This window comes from Lutjanus erythropterus, chromosome 5, assembly GCF_056507025.1.
Source record: "Lutjanus erythropterus isolate fLutEry1 chromosome 5, fLutEry1.hap2, whole genome shotgun sequence".
Classification (NCBI taxonomy): Eukaryota; Metazoa; Chordata; class Actinopteri; order Lutjaniformes; family Lutjanidae; genus Lutjanus; species Lutjanus erythropterus.
The window spans coordinates 10,550,221-10,571,980 of NC_139321.1; the positions used below are offsets into that span (position 1 = coordinate 10,550,221).

Genomic DNA, 21,760 nt, shown 5'->3' on the forward strand with positions numbered 1-21,760 from the left:
GGGAAAAAAGAGCCTCTTAATTTAATCTAAATGCACTTATTTCGTCTCATTTATGAAATAGCCTTGAATGTCCTATGTTATTTTCCTGATAAGAGGACATAAAAACAATGAGATGGCCCGTTAACTCAATCTAAATGAATTTATTTCTCATTTCTCAACTTTTAACATGTTTATTTGTTTTAAGTAAAGTGGTTTAAAAAGTGGCTTGAGAATTTTAGATCAAGGGAATATAAACAGCCACATTAGTTTTAGCAGCCTTTCTTTTGTTTTTCAATTCTCGATATTAAGATTTTATTGTTAACTATATGGAGCTTTGTAGTCCTAACCCTGGTTGCATTACTGAACTAAATGTACCATTTATTCATCCTTTTTCAGACTTTTGTTTAACTAAATTTCATAGTAAAGTGCAATATTTAAATAAATCTATTAAATGCATTTTGTCAAGTTTAACTCAGAAGTTCTTGAAACTGCAGACAAAACAGCCACATTGAAATTCTCATCAACTGTCTGGGCTTTCAGGTTTAGTAGTAAAATTAATTGAACAATGTCTTGTTCACTATGAGACGACAATTCAGACACACACACACACAGTGTAATCACTGATTATGTTGAAGTCCTCTCTGGGCTTACGTGAGAGTTGACACTGAGGAGGAAGGTAGTTCCTTTGCAGGTTAACCTCTTTTTCCTGACTCACTGTCTTGGGAAATCTCCCTGCTATGACATCATAGCTGCTAACCAGTCACCTTTCAGATCAGATGCTGTCGTCAGAGAGACTTACCATCAAGGAGGAAGTGTCTTTCAGTGGAAGTGCAGGGGAACTTGGAAACCACACTGCCTAAACAATTACTGTCTGTCTTTCTCTCTGGGCTTGTAAAGACAATGTCTGAACTTGAACAATCATCACAAAGTCTGAGTGATGGTGGTCACCAAGTCATGGCCAAAAGGGAAAAAAAATGAGTCACAGTGACAATCCCAACTCGGACTTACATCCGTTTGCGAGACTGCAAATAGATGCTAATGAAAGACAATATACAGAACAGGTCAGTGTTTATAGGGTAACTTAAGTACTTTTCGACCTGGATCCTATTTCCCCATGTTTTCGTGTCTAAGTGGCTGATGGGGGCGACAGTTTTTTAAATTTGTCGGTCAGCAGTGAAACAGGCCGCAACGTAATCCCTTGCAAGCCGTCAAAGAACGTCCTCTAAAAGTGCTTCTTTTTGCCACAGACAGGCTCGGATTGTTTCTATGAGTGTCTGACATTATGAAAAGGATCCATGCAGAGTCAGACCTTCTTTAAGATTATTTTTGTTTAACCAGAAACTGCTGATTTATCGCTGTAGCCCAAGCCACCACCAGGCTATTGCTTGAGCAGAGAGGGAGGTCAGACATCAGAGAAGCAGAAGGGAAAACAGTGTGTCAAGCCAGAATATTTTCATGTAAAGTTTGGTGAATTAATGATTTATTTGGACCAAACCATCAGAGTTTGTGAACCAAGACCGTTTAGGTGAGTTTTATTTTGTTTCTGTTGAATGAAGTGTCTTTTACCTTGATGAAATGTTTCTGTAAATGGTAGTCTGGTGGCTTTGGCGAGAGCAATAAATCAGCTGTTTCTAGTTCAACAAAAAGGATATTATTAAATTATTAATTAATTATTAGTTTTATCTATCAATGGATCCTTTCCATAATGTTGTCAGACACATATACTGTTTTTACACCAAATTTAGTGCATATATGCAAGTTTCTTGAACATGGCTAAACCTGCCTAAAAAATGTGATTTACTCCTTTCCTTTTGCCAACAGAAAAAGTTTTACTTTATGTTTTTTTTTTATTTTCTGATTGTGCTGGAACATGAAAGTGCGTTCATGTCTGCGCAGGAGACCACAGAGAAGAACATTTGAACTCTCTGCACTTTTGTACCTTCTAACTGAATCTGTGGTTTGAAGTTTAGTTTCTGTCCAGTGTCCCTGTTTGGACTTTCAGTTTTCGCTTTATTTTACTGTTTCATGTTTGCTTTCAGCTGGATAGGAGTTGTGTTGAGTTACTGCTGATGAAAACACAACATTTCTTGATTTTGCAGCTTCATAATAAAAGCTTTTAGTAAAATAATAGTTGGATTTTATATGAATTGAATGTGTTCGTGCACCATTTTAAAGATGCTCAGCTCGATTAACTACAGCAGAGTCCCCAGACCCGGGAGTGAACGTCGATTGTACCCTCTCTGGGTGAAGACAAGGGTCAGATGTTAGTGAGTATTGATGGATTTTTTTGTCCTGTACAAAAGGAGCTTTAGAATAACACTCTGAGCCTGTGACTTTTAGTGGACGGACGTTGACGGTTTGAAATTGCCAGTAAGGATTACATTGCAGCCTGTATTTGTGGCAGCCAGCTGCAGCGGTCTCGCTCAGTACTGGACCAAATTCAAAAATTGTTGGCCTCAGTAGTCAAACACAAAAACATAAAGTTTTTGTTGGCTTTAAAGCTGCTGTACAAACCTTTCTGGTAACCAAACATCATGCTTGACACCAGCTGATTCCTTATGACGAATGATTCTTAGGATCTTAATACTAATTAGAAATCTCTGTAATAAACCTGTAACTGATCTGATGTTGACAAAGTGTTTCATTCAATAATCTCATAAACTGAAGCAGATGTATCAGTGGTTCAGATGAGCTCAGGTCACTGATATTCAGTGTCCTACATCCCCTTAAGTAAACAGCCAGTGTCACAATGCTGTCAGTGTTATCAGTCCATCAACATTCATGTGTCAGCTGATGTCAGCTGCCTGGGATGCAGTGTTTTTGGTGGAGAACAGGTCAGACCTGTCTGGGTGGTCAGACATCACTGCGGCACTAAAACTCGTGTCTGCACCCGAGAGTGACGGTTGTTGTTTGTTTTTTTAAAAAGTCCTTTTCTAACAAAGATGGATTGTAGTCAAAACACGTAATCTCATACTGGTATCCCGCCTGGAGACGACAGGTTATTGACATATGAACTCAAAAACTTGTGATCTTTTTATGGATCAACTGCAAGTTTGATGGGAATGACATTAATGTTGCAGGTATTTGGTCATAAACTAAAGTATTCAACAGTTGCTCCTCGTGGCAAACATTTCACTGAATAACTTAATGTTTTGATGTCCGTCCTGAAAAGTTAGGGGATAAATAAAAACATTTTTTTAATCCTCTGGGTACCATCAATATCTGTGCCATATTTCATGGTAATCCATCCAGTAGTTCTCAAGACATTTTAAAATTACACGTTTACCTCATGGTAGTGCAGGTGAAAGTCTGAGGATCACTAGAGACAGTAGGATTTTGTGTGGGACATACTAAGAGGTAATTTAAAATTTTGCTATTAAAAAGTTAATGTATGTGTTCTGCCTCTCGGCTCATAACACGTCACGGCTTTGCCCTCTGGTTGATCAGAAAATGTGCACAGCTTGTGATGACTTGCACTTTTCCCAGCTGGGTGTAGAGTAGGACAGACAGTGACAGGTTAACCCGTACCTGATTCATCATGCGTGTGCAGTTTGACATCAGACACAGACCTGTGATGGCAGCCTTTGATGCTTTCTTCACAGCCTTTGATAAAAGCCAGATTTTTAGAAAAGTCCTGCAGTGGTTTGACTTTTGTAAACTAGAGCCAATCAAATATGGGACATGGTCTCAATGTTTGGGACATGGGATAAAGGATAAAAAATGTGACACCTGGTCACCCTAGTGTTGTATTGTTTTATAAAGCTATCCGAATGAATGATCTCCTAAGGCATCTATTGAATGGTGAATGGCTTTAAATAAAGGCTTGTTCTCTTGACCACTTCAGGTCCTTGAATGTAGCATTTCTGAAAACAAAAGCATGTTTTGTTTTCTCAGTTTGTTAAGATTGTGCTAAGTCCATATGTGGTCTTGAGCAAGGCAAGTGAACTCTTAAACCTATTGAATTCCTTTATAGTCCTGCACATTTTTAACTGAAAACAAAGTTACTAAAAAATGTCATTTATATGTACCAAAGATTGTTATATGTGATAAAAGTAGGTTTGGTTTTTTGACGGTTCACATCACATTCTGATGTCACCAGCTCCTAACAGGTAACTAGTGCAACAACTACAACTACAGTGGGGCAAAATAAATGAATGATTACGCAAATAAGCGTTATAGTCTTCCTCAGATTATTTCATTTGAAGGGTTTAAAGAGACCTGGAAAAGTAAAGGTGTCCAGTGTTTCTCAAGAGAGAGCAAACAGCTGGGAAATGCATGGAACCTCTGGCTTATAGAGCTTCATATTGACTCCTAAAGTCTTCTTCATATGCACAGTGAAACTGCTCCGTTGTTTGATTTTCTTTGTCTCTAATTGTACACACATGACATTAGCACACTATAAATCATCTGACTAAGCAGCATATAAAGCACTGTTGATAATTTCAGCATAGTTTGGACCAGATCCCTGTGTCCTTCCTCTCACCTCCGCCCTGTCAGGAAGACAGGCGGGCTGTAAACATATCTGATGCAACCTCGGCGAGCAGTTTCAGCTGCAGCTCTGCGGGTCATGAGGTGTGTGTGTGAGTGTGTGTGTGTGCATGTGAGCTGCAGATAAACAGGCGTGGTGTCAGGTGTCTTGTGACTGTGTCTTTTGTTTATGTAGTCATAAGCCACACTCCTGTACACCTGATCTCTCCTGACTACAATCTCTCAGTGATTTTGCCGTTTCCCTCTCCTCTGGTCTACCCATTAACTTTATATCACCCATAATGAAATGAAAGCACTTTTGCAGTATTTGTGGCAGATTTAGCATGAATTGCAAATGAATTAACTATCCTCTGTCCCGATCCTTTTCAAAGATTATTGAGGTTAAGTCAAAAATTGAAACAGCTAAATGCAATCATATGAGGCTATCAGACTGTTGAATGAACTAACTGGCCAGTCGACACCTTTGCTTTACTCCAGATTAATTTAACTACACATTAACTGGATGCTGGCAGAAGATCCTGTGCTGGAAAAAAAAAACACTTTGAAGTTGCAACACTTCCTTAGCAATAAAGCAAGCTGTGTGTACAGTCTGTTCAGGATGTTTTCACTGCACACATACTGTTTGAATGTCAAAGCTGTGGACTGTCTATGCATCAGGGACCAAAATTAGCACCATCCGCCAGACAAATGCTGGCAAAATATGCAAGTTGTTGGTAGATTTGCTTTATTCACCCATCAAAAAAAACAATGGTAATTTATTTAGACGCAGATAAAATTAGAACATTCACTAGGAATTTGGCCACTGGACAAAGACATAATTTTAATTTTGAACCTGCATCAGATTGGTGCCTAAAAATAAGACAGTATGTATTAATTTTTGTTGTAATTGTTATAGTTTTGTAGCCAGGTTTCTATCCAAATGTATGTCAAATTTTAACTGAATTTAGAGTAAGACAATGAGAATGAATGGTTATGTCCATCTGTCAGGAGCTGGTTTGAGATAAGCAGTAGGTGGTGCAATTTTACCACTGCAGAACAAGAGGGCCCATTAAAGTGTCACCACTAAAACAACGTAGAAAACTTGAAAATATGACATTTCTGTTTGCTCATCATTCCACACAGATCTGATGTTTTAGTCTGCTATTTTTTATCTCTTCAGTAGAGCGTATTTAATCATTTAAAACATTTAAAATCATGGCATGTAGCTCAAAGTTTAGCTAAGCAAGTTATGAGATAGTTTGGACAAATGAATCACACTCACTTACACTTGTTTTTCCACCGCTGACCGGGCCAGTGATTTTGGTCTCAGACTGACACCGATGCTGAATATCAAATCAGCTCAGTCCCATCTAAAACAGTTTGGTTACTATTCAGGGTATAAATTAAAAATAAAACAGAAACCAGGTTATGTAATTATTCACCACACGCACCTATTCAGAAATCATGTAGTTTCAAATGGGCAATAACATCAAGTTTATAGGGGTCCAAATAATAAAAAAAAAACTCTATTTACATGACAAATTGTTCCCCTATTACAAAGGAAATCAAAGCTGGAAAAGATGGACTTTATTACCACTGGACATGCATAACTAAATAGGTCTAATAAAAATGAACAAGAATTACAAGATTTCAACATTTCAAGAGTTTAATAAGTGGAAACACAACTTATAAAGCAGCACAACTGAGATACTTACTTAACTAGTGCAACACACATGGCAAAGTGGAGAGAACTGGAACTGGATCAGCCAATTAGACACATTATAGATACATAGAATGCTTCAAGTAACACATATCTGTTGGACAAAGACTCCCTGAATATCTGGTTTAGAAAATGTCATAAGTTAAAAATGGAAAACAAGGCCTGAGTGCTAAGAGGGGTGTTATATGACAGGAATGTTAAATCTGCCAACTGGATGGAAGATAAGAGCGATCGACACGAACTTACAGACTTTCCATCTAGAAAAGCAGGACGTCTTCAGATATCTCCAAGGTAGGCACCATTTCAACAGACAAATCTCAGGAGAACGATTTGAATTTAAGTAAGTCCAATATTCACAGAAAATTAATTTCTTCATACCTACAGTTTGCTAAGAGACGCTCAACAATGTATGTCAAACATAAATTAGAAATGGATGATTAATTAGAGTGGACTGGGATTATAAAAGAAATGTAGAGTTTGGACAGATTGACTTTCCTCTTGAAACCTTGCATGGACAAATTTTTTTAATTACTGGAAGAAAGGGGTCTAACAAGAACTTGAATTCCCTCCTTGTGCATATCCTTTTTTTCCACTTCCATCTGTTTAATAGCATAAATTGAAGTGTTATGGGAAGTTTGTGTCAAGATGGATATGTGAGGATTTCTTGCTTCCAGTACATTGATCCCCTCCCTCTAAATTTGGACTGAAGCCAATGTGAACTGTATGGAAACAGGTGGACAGGCTTGAACTCGTGTCCTCCCCCTGGACATCTGTGTGGACCGACTCTGAACAAAATTTTTTTTTTGGACAGTTGTTATTAATGCATAGACAGATATTCATACAAGGAGATGTGTCTTGAGAAGATACAAATTGATATATACCGTCTGTGAGTACCAGCTCTGTTTGAAGAAGGTTGAGGAAACCTGACAGCTTATATCCACTGTATATGTGTGTGTGTGATACTGAACCGTTCCCTTTGGTCAGCTTTTGTTTTATGTCTGTGTCTGTTCCTGTTTCCTATAAAAATTAAGAAAAACAAAGTCTTTTTTTAAAAAAAGAAGACTATAATATGATAGAACAGGAATGTGGTGTTTGTTGAGGCGTGTGTTCATGTTCTTCCTTGGTAAACGTCGGTGTTCTCAACAGGTTCCCTCAGAGGCTGAGGTCTGTCCAGGCTGATCATGAGCGTCGGCTCCCTGCTCATTGGCTCAACGTGGTGCCACACGTCGTTCATTAGCGGTGCACTTGGCGGGGGACTTGCAGCACTCGCCAGCGGGTGCGTCATCTCCTGGTGAGGAGGAGGGGTGAGGCAGAACTCTTCTTTCTCCTGCTGCTGCAGGTGTCTGAGGATGGTCTTGGACAGGAAGTGAGGGTCGTCCTCATGCTCATCTAGAAGGAGAAGAAAAAGATGGAAACATGATCTGTGGTTCGTCTGAGAATCCTGCCACTAATCATTTTCATGGTTGTGTGATTTTTCATGTGTTACAAAAACATCAGGAGCAAATAAACACCAATAAACGCCATGTCTGAGCATTTCCTGCTTTGTCTCAAAAAAAACGGATTCAGTCAGGCTGGGTATGTGACATCATAATCCTAAGGAACCAATCCAATTGATCAAGGGGGTGATGCTATACATATCGTTAGCGGTGATGCCCAACCCACAGGGGAAGCTAGACGTTGCTAGTTACTGTGATTAGTCAGCAAAACTGAAGAGAAGCCAGGTTCAGTGACTTATGGGTAGTTGTGGGGGTTGGGGTGTGTGTGGAGAGGGTGGGGACTATTTACATATTGATTAAACCTTGAATACTAAATGTAGGCAAGGTGTAGAGCCATATGTGAGGCATTTTAACAAGGTATTTGGAGGCACTGGAGGTAGACTTCAACACTTTTGTATTTTGAAAAGATGATCACATAACCTGTAGTTTATACACACCTGGGGTTAACAAAGGAAAGATGCAGGGAGCAAAGATGGCTGATTTAATATTTCAGGACTCTGACTGAACCAAATCTAACAAAATGTACAGTGAAGTACATCAAAAAACTTCCCGAACATACTTTAGCTTCTAAAGAGCATTTTGTGTAAGAATTCAAATTAAATGCTTTGACACAATTGATCATATCAGACATGTCATGTTGTCTACCTCTACCTGTCTACCTGGTTCTTCTTCTTCTCTGTGTGTACAGGTGGATCACAAACCAACTTTGAAGGTGCTTGCCACCACCTACTGTGTCAGAGTGTGTACATGCTGCACTTAATGAAATTAATGTCTCTCTTTATCAGATATAATTTAAGTATTAGAATAATACATAACACAAATGTATCTGCCTAACATATATATATCGTGCATCCCTAGTTTTTGCTCACTGCTTTTCCAAAAGTTTATCCTTGTTAAGTCAAACCAATTTTATTTATATAGTGCCAAATCATAACAGAGTCATCTCAGGCCACTTTTCATACAGAGCAGGTCTAGACTGTTCTCTTTATAATACTGTTTATAACAATCCAATGGTTCCCACTAAGAGCAAGCACTGAGGTGACTGTGGTAAAGCTTGTAACTTTTTTAATAGCTATAAAACTGGGTTTCTCACCAGCAAACAAAGGTAAAAAGTTCACATGTGGCCGGAGATAATTAGACCGAATCTAGAAAAGTTCCCAACACTAATACTCTGACCTTTATCCTTCATTTCAGTTACACGCTGTGCAGAGTATCAACAAAAAAAACCCAAAACAAAACACACAAATTGCAAAAGAATCCATAAATACACAAATCCTGATTGTCAATCCTCGTGGGGAAGCGGATAAGCTAAAAGCTGAAATCCCCCTAAAAGCAGTCTGTCTCATGCGGCGAGGTGTGTTTAAAGTTTACTCACATGCACACACTCACAGACACACACTTGGCTGGCCTCCTTACCATTCAGCAAAATGAGTTTGTAGCGGTTGCGACAATCCAGCGAGTCCTCCAGGATGTCCTGCAGGGTCCTGTAGAAGAGCAGGACCTGCTGTCTGCGCTCAGGCTCCCCGAAACCGGCGCCGCTCTCCTTAGACATGCTGTAAAGTGTCAGCAAAGGCGTGGCGTACTCCACCACACACTCATGGCCCTGTTCACACACACACACACATTAACAAAACAGACACCCAGAGATAGATACATTACATGGTCATATAATCCTTTAAAAGCTTGTGGAGGTCTGGCCCCAGGAACGTTTGATTACCACCTTTTACAGGTAGATGGTGCTGTTACTGTGCTTTAATACATGAGCGCTCCACTGGTGAATTCTCAGTTGAACCAGGAGGTGGTGCTCCTGCTGTGCTACGCAGGGGAGACAACATGCTGGACAGGATGTACTATACTCTGAGTACTGTATAAGGTATCATATGTATCAGTATATCAGGGAAAAAAAAGTATTTTTATAGTGTAATGTTTATTCTAATCAGTAAATCTATGCGTAAAGCTCCCAGTCTTACTCTTTTTGAACATCAGGCTCAGACCATTTTTCTCAGTTTTCAGTGGTGGAAGTCGTATTCATAGGCTTGGTGAGCAACAGATTATTATGTATGGATCATTTAATTTGGATACGAAAAAAAGGTAACTGCATTCCCTTACACACATACAAAAAAAGAAAGAAGTTAGAATAGAGATTTCAAGGTTACAATTTTAAAATAAAGATTGATATTCTACTATGCACAGTGCACACACAGCTGCCAATTCATTATCATGGCCTCTAACTTAAACTGGGTGGAAAATTTTATGTTTTTTACAATACTGATGTGTCACAACACAATATTTATTTGATTATTTGTTCAGCTGTAGGCTGAAAGAAAGACAATACTGATGTAGTGTGAACATATTTCTACTAAGTCATATTTCCCTGGTAGGTGAAGTCTGGTCTTTCAACGCATGTAATTTTTCATATAAAATGTCATAAATACAAACTATATAGGCCAGGTGCTGCCAACGAGAAGCTGCCAGGACACCCTAAAGGGAAAAGTTCTTAATATGAAATAAAGAAATAGCACTTCTGGCTGGAGCCTAAGTATTGGTTCTAACTGTGACTATTCCAAGGTATATGCATGTATTATAAATAGCGACAAAATGAACTGGAAGTGGATGTGAGGGTTAAACCCTTTTTTGTTTTTTTTCCTGACTCTTCTTTTTCTGGCTCTTTAATTTGGATGTACTTTCTTAATGAGGGTCCAAAGTAATGTTTGCTGTTTTTTGCACATTGTAGAGAAGAAACGTCAGTATTGCAAATCCAGGTGAAAATGTGAACATTGAATCCACGTCTTCAAATAATCAGTGAAAAATCTTTCACTTTTAAACCTATTGTGAACATCTTGCCTTGTTTTAAGCGTCTTTCCTTGGCACACTTTTTAAAAAACTACTTTTTAATCTTTGGGATTGAAGGAAAGTATCAGGTATCTTCGAGTCAAAAGGCTAAACACCAAGTGAAATCGAGAATCACTGGTGTTGAAGTCCAGGTCGAGTTGAGTCTGACTCGATTCCAGGTCAAGTGACTTGTGACACTCTGTAAAACAGCCATATGTTTTGTGTATAAAGATTAATCTGTATAATAACCATGAAATTAAATGTAGAGGAGCAGAAGTATGAAGTTCTTCAAACCTGTATTTAAGTCCAGTACTGGAGTCGATGTCCAAAGTCAAACATGCATGATTACCTTATTCTGTGCAATGAATGCAATGTAAAATACAGCCATAACACATTCTGATTCTGGTATTCACTTTGATATAATCGGTGGCTATTTCTGGTCTCACACGAAACTCAGACTGCTTTCATGCAGCCCAAACTTCCTCTCCCTCGACTCAACTACAGAGGTGATTCTGGGTACAATCGTTGTTAGATTTGCCACATCAAACATATTGAATATGGAGCACATTGACGTGCTATCTTGAAAGATTCAAAAAATATATACAGAAACAGCCCCTTGAGTCTGTCACTTTACTCTGTCTCTCTCTCTCTCTGTCGCATTTTAGCTGCGCAGTCTTTACAAATCTGATCAAAGGAGAAAATGTCAGCCCCATAACTCTTTCAACTCACACTGGCAATAAGAAGAACGACACTGAGTTGAATTACAGCACAAGTAGCTCAGCTGCGTTCAAACTGCAGGTTCTCTGATTACCTTATTTAATGTTGACTGAATATTTTTAATGTGCACCACAGAGAAACTTCTGAATATAATCTGCTACTGATTGTCTGCTTCAAATGTGATGTGATGATTTAAGATCTATAACTTAAAATAATAAGTTATAGATGAGGCATACAGGTCTGGGATATGCTGTAGTGTTCCCTTGCCTTTTGCCCAGTGCATGCTGGGATATTTTTCTGCCACCCTTGACTCTAAAAAGTACAGATGGATAGCATATGGCTATTACTTCAACATATGTGGGAGCAATTTATTGCTGTGGTTCACAAACTTGGGAACCACTGTGTGGAGTGTGTGTGTAAGGCTCATTTATGTCCCTTTTATGTCTGTTTACGTCTGTTTCTAATGATGCAGCTGTCACTGCCCATGTATTTCCATGCATCCTTTTCATGTGTGTCAGGCAATGTGTCCACTAGAGGGCACTGCTCAGGGTCAAAAGTTACCCCAAAGAAGAAGAAGAGTCAAAAGTTTCTAACAACAACAAATTACGCTGCGTTGCAGGAGGTTGTAGTGATGAATCTCTTGAGAAAGCGTTGGAGACAGTGGTGGTCTGTGCAGACATTAAATACATCACAACATGGGGATGGAGAATTACTCTCATTAACTAACTGTCGATGAAGGTAATTTCCATTTTTAAAACTTCTTTGTCTTGTCCTGTGGTTGTGTCTCACGTTTGGCTACACTGCTACACTGCTCCCACCATTACCGGTGGTACTACTCTGTTTCGTTCGTTACTGTAAGCTTTCAGAAAATGTGGACAAAATACAAGCAGAGTACGGACAGATTATTTCTGCATGTTTTTGCAAAGCTTACAGATATGGACGAAGACCAGTACAACCAGTAGTTGTGGGGGACAGTTTGAGCAAAACACGATCACAGGACATGATGACGAGTTTTTAAAAATCTAAAATGATGTTCATCATCAGATAGTTAATGAGAAAAAATTTCCATCCACATGTCACGATGTATTTACTGGCCACACAGACCACCACCATCTACAACACTGCCTATGTTTTTGCTTCTCTCTCAAGAGGTTCATTATTACGACCTCCTCCAGCGTCGCCATTTTACATTCCTACCTACCTTCCCATGTTCGTCCAGTATTCTGTAGACACTGTGCTTGTAGACCCGCCCCCGGACTCCTGCCCTGTCTATCTCATTGTTGGGGAGGTTGTCGTAGAAGCGGATGTTGTCGTCTTCGTCCTCCAGCTTGTGAGAGATGTTGGCGTTGAGCGGTACGAGGATGATGAGCTTCCTGGAGCCACGACCCCAGGAGGTTCTGCTGGCCTGGTGGGTGGAACGAAATTTTGCGATGGAGTCTTCCAAATCTGAATGGACGCACACGTAAACACACACATTCATTCAAAACTCAAATATCACTTGAATGCAGTACAAGGTGCAAATACTATGAACCATAACGGACAGAGATACAGCATAAGTATCACCAAAGATCGATATTTGATGGAGGTGTAGCATGCATAACAGCTTGGAAGCCATCTTAAAGGGAACGTTTGGATTATTTGAAGTGGGCTTGTATGAGGTACCTACCAATAAACACTATATTGCCCACAGTAAATAGTGGTCAGCACGCCCCCGGTTAGGAGAAGCAAAGGATGGTACCACCACAGAAGCTAAGCAACATACAGTTGTTGAGAGGTTCAGCAACAAAACATATTTTAGCCACTTTAAATGAGGTCCACCTAAAACAATCATCAATCAGTTTAAGTGCACGTTATAGTTAGTATGTTTTTATTGCTTTACTTTGCCATCAGACAACCTTTTCTGATGTTATATAAGCCAAATATCACTTGCCCCAAGACAACCAAACTCTGTAGGTAAAATCAGTCATTTTAGCTCACAGAACACTGGAGTTGCTGGTCGACTGCTGCCTCACTTGGCTCGTATGTTTGCATTATTGTGTGACTTTGGTGTTTTGAGAGGATAGTTTGGATTCACTGATGTCACAAAATAATGCAAACAAACTAAGTGTTCAAGGGAGCAGTAGACCAGCAACCCCCATGCTCAGCAAGGTAAAATTACTAATTTCGCCTATGGAGTTTGGTTGGTTTGGAGAGAGTGATATTTGGCTTATATAATGGCGGTTTCCTGTCAGAAAAGGCTGTCTGACAGCAAAGTAAAGTGGTGAAAATATTTTAAACAAACCATACACTGAAACTGATTTTAGGTAGACCTTTTTTAAGTGGCCTACATCATCACCTTTTGCTGACCCAGCTGGCATGCTGACCCCATCTACTGTCAGTAACACACTGACTATTTATTTATTTAAGTACCTCATACAACCCCACTTCAAATAATCCAAACTATTCCTTTAAGGCAGCCATGTACAGTATATTCAATTAAATTCAATATATTGTATAAGTAAACTTCCCACAGAAAATGGACATGGTTGTGTATGTGTGTGTGTTTTGATGTTACTGACGCGGCAGCACCAGTCGCAGGTAACCCAGGTAGAAGGACCAAGCCAGGCCGTGGGCCACGTTCATCTTCCTCCCCTCACAGATATCTGACACCTCCACCTCTGATGGACCCTACACACCGAGCACAGAAACAGCCAGAAGGATGTCAAAACACCTCACCTCTGCTCAGGAGCCGCTGAGGCAACAGAAAAGGGCATCCCCGCACCCAGGCCGCCCTTTCTTATGTAGGACGAGTGTATTTTTAGATATAATTCAGTACAAAAGCACGAGACAGAGACAGCTACACCCAAACTTGAGTTAGATTCGAATATCTACATATAATGCTGCCACTTTCTGTAAGGAGACTGAGGGGAATAGCGGGCTTTGTTCAGAATCATACAGCAATTCTTTGAGGACAGTATGAACGTTATGGTCATTGTTGCTGATGAGGACATATTTTGAGCCTATTTTTACTCCAGAAATGCCATATGAATTACAATCAACTGATGCTTCAGGAAGTGTTCTTACAAAGGGACTGTTCTGTCTCAAGTGTAGTGCTTCTTATGCTAAAATAGAGCTATTTTTTCACTTCCACCATGGTGCTCTGAGCTGTAAAAATACAGTAAGCTCTCAGCTGATGACCTTTCTGATAAAATTAATAATCTAAATTAATCAGAAGTGTGAAGAGAAAGAGAGAGATTCCTAATGCACAGCTTCGGTCCAAGACAGGAGGTGCATCTAACTTGTAAGGGCTCGATTTAAAGTATAGATTTCTAGTAGTTTAGTTTATTAGATTTACAGTGAGTGAACTTAAAGGCTGTCATGTATCATTTCTGATATTAAAGGAATAGTTTGGATTTTTGAAGTGGGGTTGTATGAGGCACGACGACGTCAGTGCATGACCTACAGTGGATGGCAGTCAGTTTGGTGAAGCAGCAGGAGGACTGTGTAGGAAGCTAAGCAATGCACTGCTGTGGCGGCCAGCAGCTAAATGTATTTAGCCACATAAAAATATCAACATCAGTATATGTGCAAGTTATATTTAGAAAACCTTGCCATCAGACAGTCTTTTCTGATGGGAAAAACATGACTATATAAGCCAAATATCTCTCTCTCCAAAAAAACAAAAGTCCATTGCTAAAAACAGTAATTTTACCTTGCCCTTTACCTTACCCTCAGAATCTACCGTGAAGAGATAACTGTAGCAAACAGTCAGTTGCTGAGATATTAACCTTATAAAATGTGCTTGTATAAGGTTTTGAACTGGACACAACAGCGACCAGCAACTGACTGAACTGAACTGAAGACTGAAGACAGTCAGAGTCAGAATCAGCATCTGCAGCTTTGCATAAAGGGTGATGTGCTCAAGTTACTGATGTATGTCTAAGGTTCATTTGAACAGTGATGAGAGAGCCTGTGGAGCATTTTCTGGATCGTAATCCTAAAATTGGTTTCCAGTAGTTGCTGAAGTATAAAAAACATTGGGATGCTCCAGATGTTCACTCTTTCAAGCTACATTTAGCCTAAACAGTCACTGTACTAACCTGTAATAACCAGGGAGTTACCCTAAGAGATAGCTACGTGCTAATTTAAAGGGTTGCACCAGTGTTTTTGTATGTTGTAACCTGCTTACTATGAATTACCATTTTCCAAAACATGCTCTTTTACTTTAAATCTTTCAGTGTCTTTTATGTGACAGTCAAAGATTTATATTTAATATAATATAAAAATGCATGAAAACACTAAAAGTGGCACCATCCTTTAAGAAAAGAGAAAGACAGAGACCCTAGAAAAACAAAGACAGAGGTGTGTGTGTGTTTGCTGTGGACCTCACCAGGACTCCCAGGCTTTTGAACAGCGCGTAAAGAACCGAGGCCAGGAAGAGGAGTTTCAGGCACTGGTCATTGTGCGGCAGAGGCTGTTCGGTCAGGTAGAGCATAAGACCCGCCAGGACTGCAGCCAGCAGGGTCTTCCCCCACAGACCACAGGCTGGCAGCATGTGGCTCAGCATCCCTCGGCCTCGATACCTGGTCAAAAACAAATTTAGAAAAGAAATGTTAGCACAGCACTGTATTGCACAGGAGCCATCATGTGTCTCATTTGTTTATGTGAAACGTATGTATTTACTGACATTTGCATCAGCTAATTCTCAGAAGCAGTGCAGCAATCTCTACACACAACTCTAATACTGTATATCATCACTTTATAGAAACAGCAGGTTGTTGACACAGATTAACATTAGCGTGGAGTCATGTTTGTGTCCACATGACCAATGGAAGTCCAATATTCATCCTTGGTTGGGCAGGTTTAGGCTTGAGGAGTACGACTGGGGTGGGTTAGGGTAAGAAAACTGTGGTAAGTCAGTCAGAGGTGGAGTAGGGCATTTGCCATCCTGGGAAAAGTAATATTGCTTACAGTTTGGTGCTGCACAGGTAGGGCACAGTGGATTTTTTTTTAAAAAGTTTTTCAAGTGGGAGCCGTGAGAGTGAGCTAAACAGCAAAGTCGTAAATGCTGTAAAACCAAAACAGTGAGCTCCACAGAGCATACAGTCATTTGATGATATTGTGAAGAAGTGTTGGATCATGGGAGATCACAACAACCACCAGGGCTGATGAAAACCGATCTGACATGACTTCACATAATTAAAATTTTACTCACATTACGTTTAATCACATTCACCAACTTCTTTCCTCCATCTATGTCATATCAGACGTATCCCTTGTTTTCAGGGAAGTTATAGCAACTAGTAACTAGCTAGCAATGACTAGCAGGAAATGCACCATTGCCTTGAATTATACATTTCTCTGTGTTTAAACACTGCTGAAAACATTTGGAATAATATTAGGACACAACTCAACAAAATATATAACACGTTTATCTTTTTAATGTGGAAATATTATATATTATAGCTTTAAACAATGCTAAGGAAAGGCACTCTGACAGATTTATTTTTCTTTACAAAATCTAAACACACACACACTCTGTCTTTCATCATACTGTAACTCACTGTAACACACACACACACACACACACACACACACACACACACACACACTCAACTATGCCTTTTCTCCCACCTCGTGTTCGAGTGGTGCAGCATCTCCTCCGCCAGCAGACACACACCATGCAGCAGAGGGCCAAGGGTCAGGATGAGTATTACCATGGCAACCCAGCCAAATAACCTTTCAGGAGACAGCATCACAACGCTTCCTATTGTTCCGGCAGCCAGCGCCACAGCGTACACCTTTGGCAAAGCCCCGCGAGGCCGAGGGATGAGAGCATCCTGATCTTGGTGGCACTGCATCTGTCAGGAGAGAGTCACCCGATGTCAGGGAAACACACATCCTCTTTAAAGCACAAACTGTTCAAAGCCATTTTCCATCACCTGTTACAGAAATAGAAACGCGGGTGCTGTGTCATCAGTGATGGGTGTGGCCTGACATGCAACATGGTGCAATATGTGCATGTGTTGCTCTGTCTTTACATGTCTAGGCTCACTGTTAAAGTAGCAGGCATCAGTGTGTTCGTCACCTGAGAAGGCTCTAGAAAAATAAATGCATCAAAGACAAATTTTGACTTTTGTGAAAACAATTTGTCACGCTGACACTGGATACTATTTTAGAACTACTTTATAATTTACCACTTTAGAATCTTCTGGAACTACATTAGAACTACTTTAGAATCTACCAGAGCTACTTTAGAATCTACTGGAACCACTTTAGAATCTACTGGAACTACATTAGAATCTACTGGAACCACTTGGCAATTTACCAGAACTACTTTAGAATCTATTGGAACCAGTTTAGAATCTATTGGAACCAGTTTAGAATCTACTGGAACTACTTTAGAATCTACTGGAACCACTAGAATCTATTGGAACTACTTTATAATCTACTGGACCATTTTTAGAATCTACTGGAACTAGAACTACTTTATAATCTACTGGAACTTCTTAGGAATCCACTGGAACTACTTTAGAATCTACCAGAACTACTTTCTCTCTAATAGAAAGAGAGTAGTTCTCACATGAAACTGCTTACAACAAGGTCTGTGTATTATCTTGAGTAACTGGGTCATGATCTCTAGAAAGAGACCCTGGTTTTGAATGTTTAAAATGGCGCTTTGAGCACCACAACCCGAGTGCTATTTAGTACCTTTATCACAGAGAGAAGACAGAAATCTCTACAGCCAATATCTCCCAAACTCTGCAACTAACACCAAAACAACCTGGATGGATAAATAGCACCACAGGGCAGGGGAAAAACTTGTATTTAGTATTTTTGATTTGAAATATCTCATGTTGGAAGTATCTCATATGTTCAAATATAGATTCCTTTGTTTGCCAAAAAAAATGAATATTTAAATAGGCTTTCTGATAGAAAGAAAGTAGTTCTTATATGAAACTGCTCACAGCAAGGTCAGTGGATTATCTTGATCTTGTACCCAGGTCATGATTTTTTGAATGACACACTGGTTTTGAATTTTTCAAACGCGCCTTGAGCTAGTGCCAGTTACTCCCGTTATACTGGAGAGAAGGCAGACATCTGTTTGGATGTTATGTCCAAAACTCTGCCACTCACATCAACAAAAAAAAAAATGTAGATGGAGAAACTACAGTCCAGATGTAAAATATGTATTTTTGATTTGGAGGAGAGCCGCCCCTTTAAATACATAAGAGGGGTTAATATGAAGAAATAAGACTTCAAGAAAGTTCCTTTTTTTTTTTTTACCACAAACACAGAGCCTGCAGTGTGAACAGGAGGGAAAATATGAAGATTTAATCCAGCAGAGGACAGCTGCTAATCTAACTCCACCAAAAGTGGGTTTTAAGACAAGGCAAGAGAAAGAAATGTATGCAGGGACTCACCTTGGTGTGTCTGCTGTGATCCAAGTATGAGAGCTTTTCCTTTGTCTGTCTTTTCTTCTTCTGCCTCGCCTCTCCTTTTCTCTCCGCCCCTTCCAATACTTTCAGTTTCATTTACGGTTAAATTTGTTGTCTGCCTGTATCCAGGAGTCATCAGACCAGTGAGGTAAAGGGAGGGCAGAGACAGGGAGGGAGTGGGAAGAGATAAAGGGAAAGAAATTAAAACATATTACGAAAGAGGAAAGTATAAAACTATAAATACTTGTGCACATTTTGAACTTTGTATCATGTGTCATGTTGGCTTCTCGTTAAATTTGCTGTTCAGTTGAGTTCTAATGACTGTGAAGGCCAGAGCATTTGATTCACATTTCCTTATTTCAGACTATATTTGGTTGTATATTTGTCTTTAATTGACAGTTGGCAGTAGCAGTAGGTAGGACAGATTGGGAGGATCAGATCCTGAGCCTGAATCAAACCACAGTTGTGGTAATTAAGTGGTATTTATCAATATATAAGCATTTAATCACAACAACTGTGGTTCACATGGTGTTGAACAGATAGTTACAGCTAAGTATGTTGAACCTATAATTTTTTTTTAATCAGATCGTAACTTTTATTCTCTCAAATTAATTAAGCTACTCCACAATGTCTGCACTAAACCCCTGGCAGCTCCAAAAGTACCCTGTGTGATTTTATTTGTTTGTTTTTTTGTTTTTTGTTTCCCCTGGAAAGTCTCACAGTCTCACTCCCCATGCCTAAACAAACCTGACTGAAACGGCCAAAACCAACAAAGGCAACAAGTACTAGTCAACCAGAGTCAGAGTAGGGTGGGTCATGACTTTGCTCTTCTTGGAAATTTTTCTTGCATACCCCCGCAGGGCACAAGTAGCCTTCCTCTGGTTGGGTTAGTCTGTGTATCATACTGTAGCAGGAACTACCACACAAGCAGTTTTGAATATTTTTGCCTGATGTTTATATAGTATCTGTCCGTCTGTGGATAGATTTTGGTATCACGATAGTGTCACAACCATGCAAGATGTAGACATGAAACTTTACAGGGGTGTAGTTAATATCAAAATGAAAGCTGAGTTTGAAATTTAGTGTGGTCCGAGCAGGGGTCTTAGAGGGAAGGGACCAGCGGACCCCCCTCCCCCCACATTTGGCCCACATTTGTTTTAAGTTGTATATCACTGTATCCCAGTTTCAGTCATTCCCATCCAGTCTAAGACATTAGGTCAAATTTCACCTTGTGAGTCTGTGTGTGCTTGTTTGTTCAGGTTCTCTGCCTGTACTCCAGCATAACCAGATCAGTGAGGTAAAGAAAGGGTGAGGTAAGAGTGGGAGTGGGCAGAGATAAAGATAAAAGGGTTATGAAAGCTAAAGTCCCCACTGCAAAACTCCTCTAATCTTGTTGTGATTGCGACACGTTTCGTACTATGCGTCATGTTGGCTTCCTGTTAAACTTGTCAATTATTTCACAGTAAAATAGATGAACTTAACGCTGCAATGTTATTTGTTGCAAAACTACCTGTGGGTGTTCAATTAGGTTCAGAGCTAGTGACTGTGAAGGCCACACAGCATCTAAACCATAGTCAAAGTTTCTTTGGCGGTCTTTACTCGACAGTTGGCAGCAGAAGTAGGTGGCATACATGAAGATTAGATGGTACGCAGGGATGCATCCTATTTTATCACAACAACTCTGGTTTCCAGTGGTTCCCAACCTTTTTGTCTGACGTCCACATGCAGCCTCTCACAGATGAACTCAAGAATCCCATCATCATATATTGTTGAAAGTATTTATCTTTACAATATTCTCTTCATACTATAGACCTTTTCTCACAGCAGCCATGTTGACATCAGATAGTTAACACGTGTTACTAAAGATACTAATTAAGAGTGAGGGCGCTGTTCTGGAAAGGCTCTGCTACACTAAATGGAACAAAACCTTAATTTGTATAATTGGTTACACCTGTGTTTTCCAAACTACTTCATGTCAGGTCTACCGTTTATCCTTTTAGCCAATAATTTCAACCATTTTCCCGTTACTTTTAGCTATATATTACAACAGAATATCCTTTAACTACTTTTGCTAACTATTTGAACTGCTTATCCATCACTATTATCTATCTTTATCAACAGCTAACTATTTGAACTGTTACTTTTAGCAAGTTAACTTAAAAAGTTTTTATGTGCTGTCAATTGCTACACATGGTGTTGTATGGCTAGTAATAGCTGTCTCAATATGTGGATATAGGCCTATACTATATATGTATTTAAATGAAATCATAATTTCTGTTTTCTCAAATTAATTAAGCTACCCAACCATCTTTCCACTTACCCCTTAGCAACTTCAGCACCCCTTGGGCAGCCATTCTCAACCAGTGGGCCTCAGAGTGCCATCTAGTGGGCCGAGAGGCAGTGGTACTGACAAATGGTTTGATTTTTGTTTGTTTGTTTGTTTGTTTGTTTTTGGCAATTATCAAAGCTAGTTATCATTGTGTTGTGCCACTGTTAGCTAGCTAACATTCCCTCAGGTGCAGTGACACAAAATTGATGAGAAAGTGATTTGGAATGTCAACCATGTGCCAGTAAAAGCTGCAAATCATGTGATGAGGAATAATGACACAGAATCCTTTAACAACTTTAATTCATAACGGCTTATCTGTTTTTTTGTCTTTTTGTTTTTTTCACGCTATGTTTTTTCCCGTAGTTTTTGGGATGGTGGTCCTTGGAAATGTTTTAATAATCAGAAGTGGGCATTAAGTTACAAAAGGTTGAAAGCCTGTCCCCCAGGGCTTATAGGGTACTAATACCCCTGGGTATCACTGTCTGACCACTAGGGGGGGTAATAAAGACTTGAAGAGTTTACATTATACTATTGCAAACATATTGCACACTTTGATTTTTTTAAGCTGATTCTAATGGGTTTTTTTTCTTAAGAAAATTCTGATACACTTAATGTATTGTATTTTTCACAAGAATTTAACTCCCTGCAGGGCGATAAAAATGAACAGAAAACACACTTTATGGCTTATTTTACAGGTTTTATTTGATGGCTAGTCACAAATGTCTGGTCTGGTCAAACACTCTGATTTTTGGGAGTGACTTTATCTTCATGACAACAGAGAAAGTTGCTTATGCACAACTAA

General features: G+C 39.5%; 1 protein-coding gene across 1 annotated transcript; it reads right to left on the reverse strand.

Annotated features, from left to right (window-relative positions):
* Window positions 1-7,179: 7,179 nt before the first annotated feature.
* Window positions 7,180-18,765, reverse strand: sting1 (stimulator of interferon response cGAMP interactor 1). The gene is made up of 7 exons (XM_084718758.1): window positions 18,615-18,765; window positions 16,825-17,051; window positions 15,581-15,773; window positions 13,770-13,878; window positions 12,413-12,657; window positions 9,079-9,265; window positions 7,180-7,555 (listed from the first exon to the last, which is right to left on the reverse strand). The coding sequence occupies exons 1-7, from the start codon at window positions 18,723-18,725 to the stop codon at window positions 7,275-7,277; spliced, it is 1,353 nt and encodes a 450-aa protein (XP_084574884.1). The 5' UTR covers window positions 18,726-18,765; the 3' UTR covers window positions 7,180-7,274.
* Window positions 18,766-21,760: the final 2,995 nt, after the last annotated feature.

Excerpts from the sequence above, each read along its gene's own strand:
- sting1 (XM_084718758.1), bottom strand. The coding sequence starts at position 18,725 with ATGAAACTGAAAGTATTGGAAGGGGCGGAGAGAAAAGGAGAGGCGAGG. Across the intron at positions 15,774-16,824 it reads CTGCACCACTCGAACACGAG|GTATCGAGGCCGAGGGATGC; the intron begins GTGGGAGAAAAG and ends GTTTTTGACCAG. Across the intron at positions 12,658-13,769 it reads CCTGCGACTGGTGCTGCCGC|ATTTGGAAGACTCCATCGCA; the intron begins GTCAGTAACATC and ends GCGTCCATTCAG.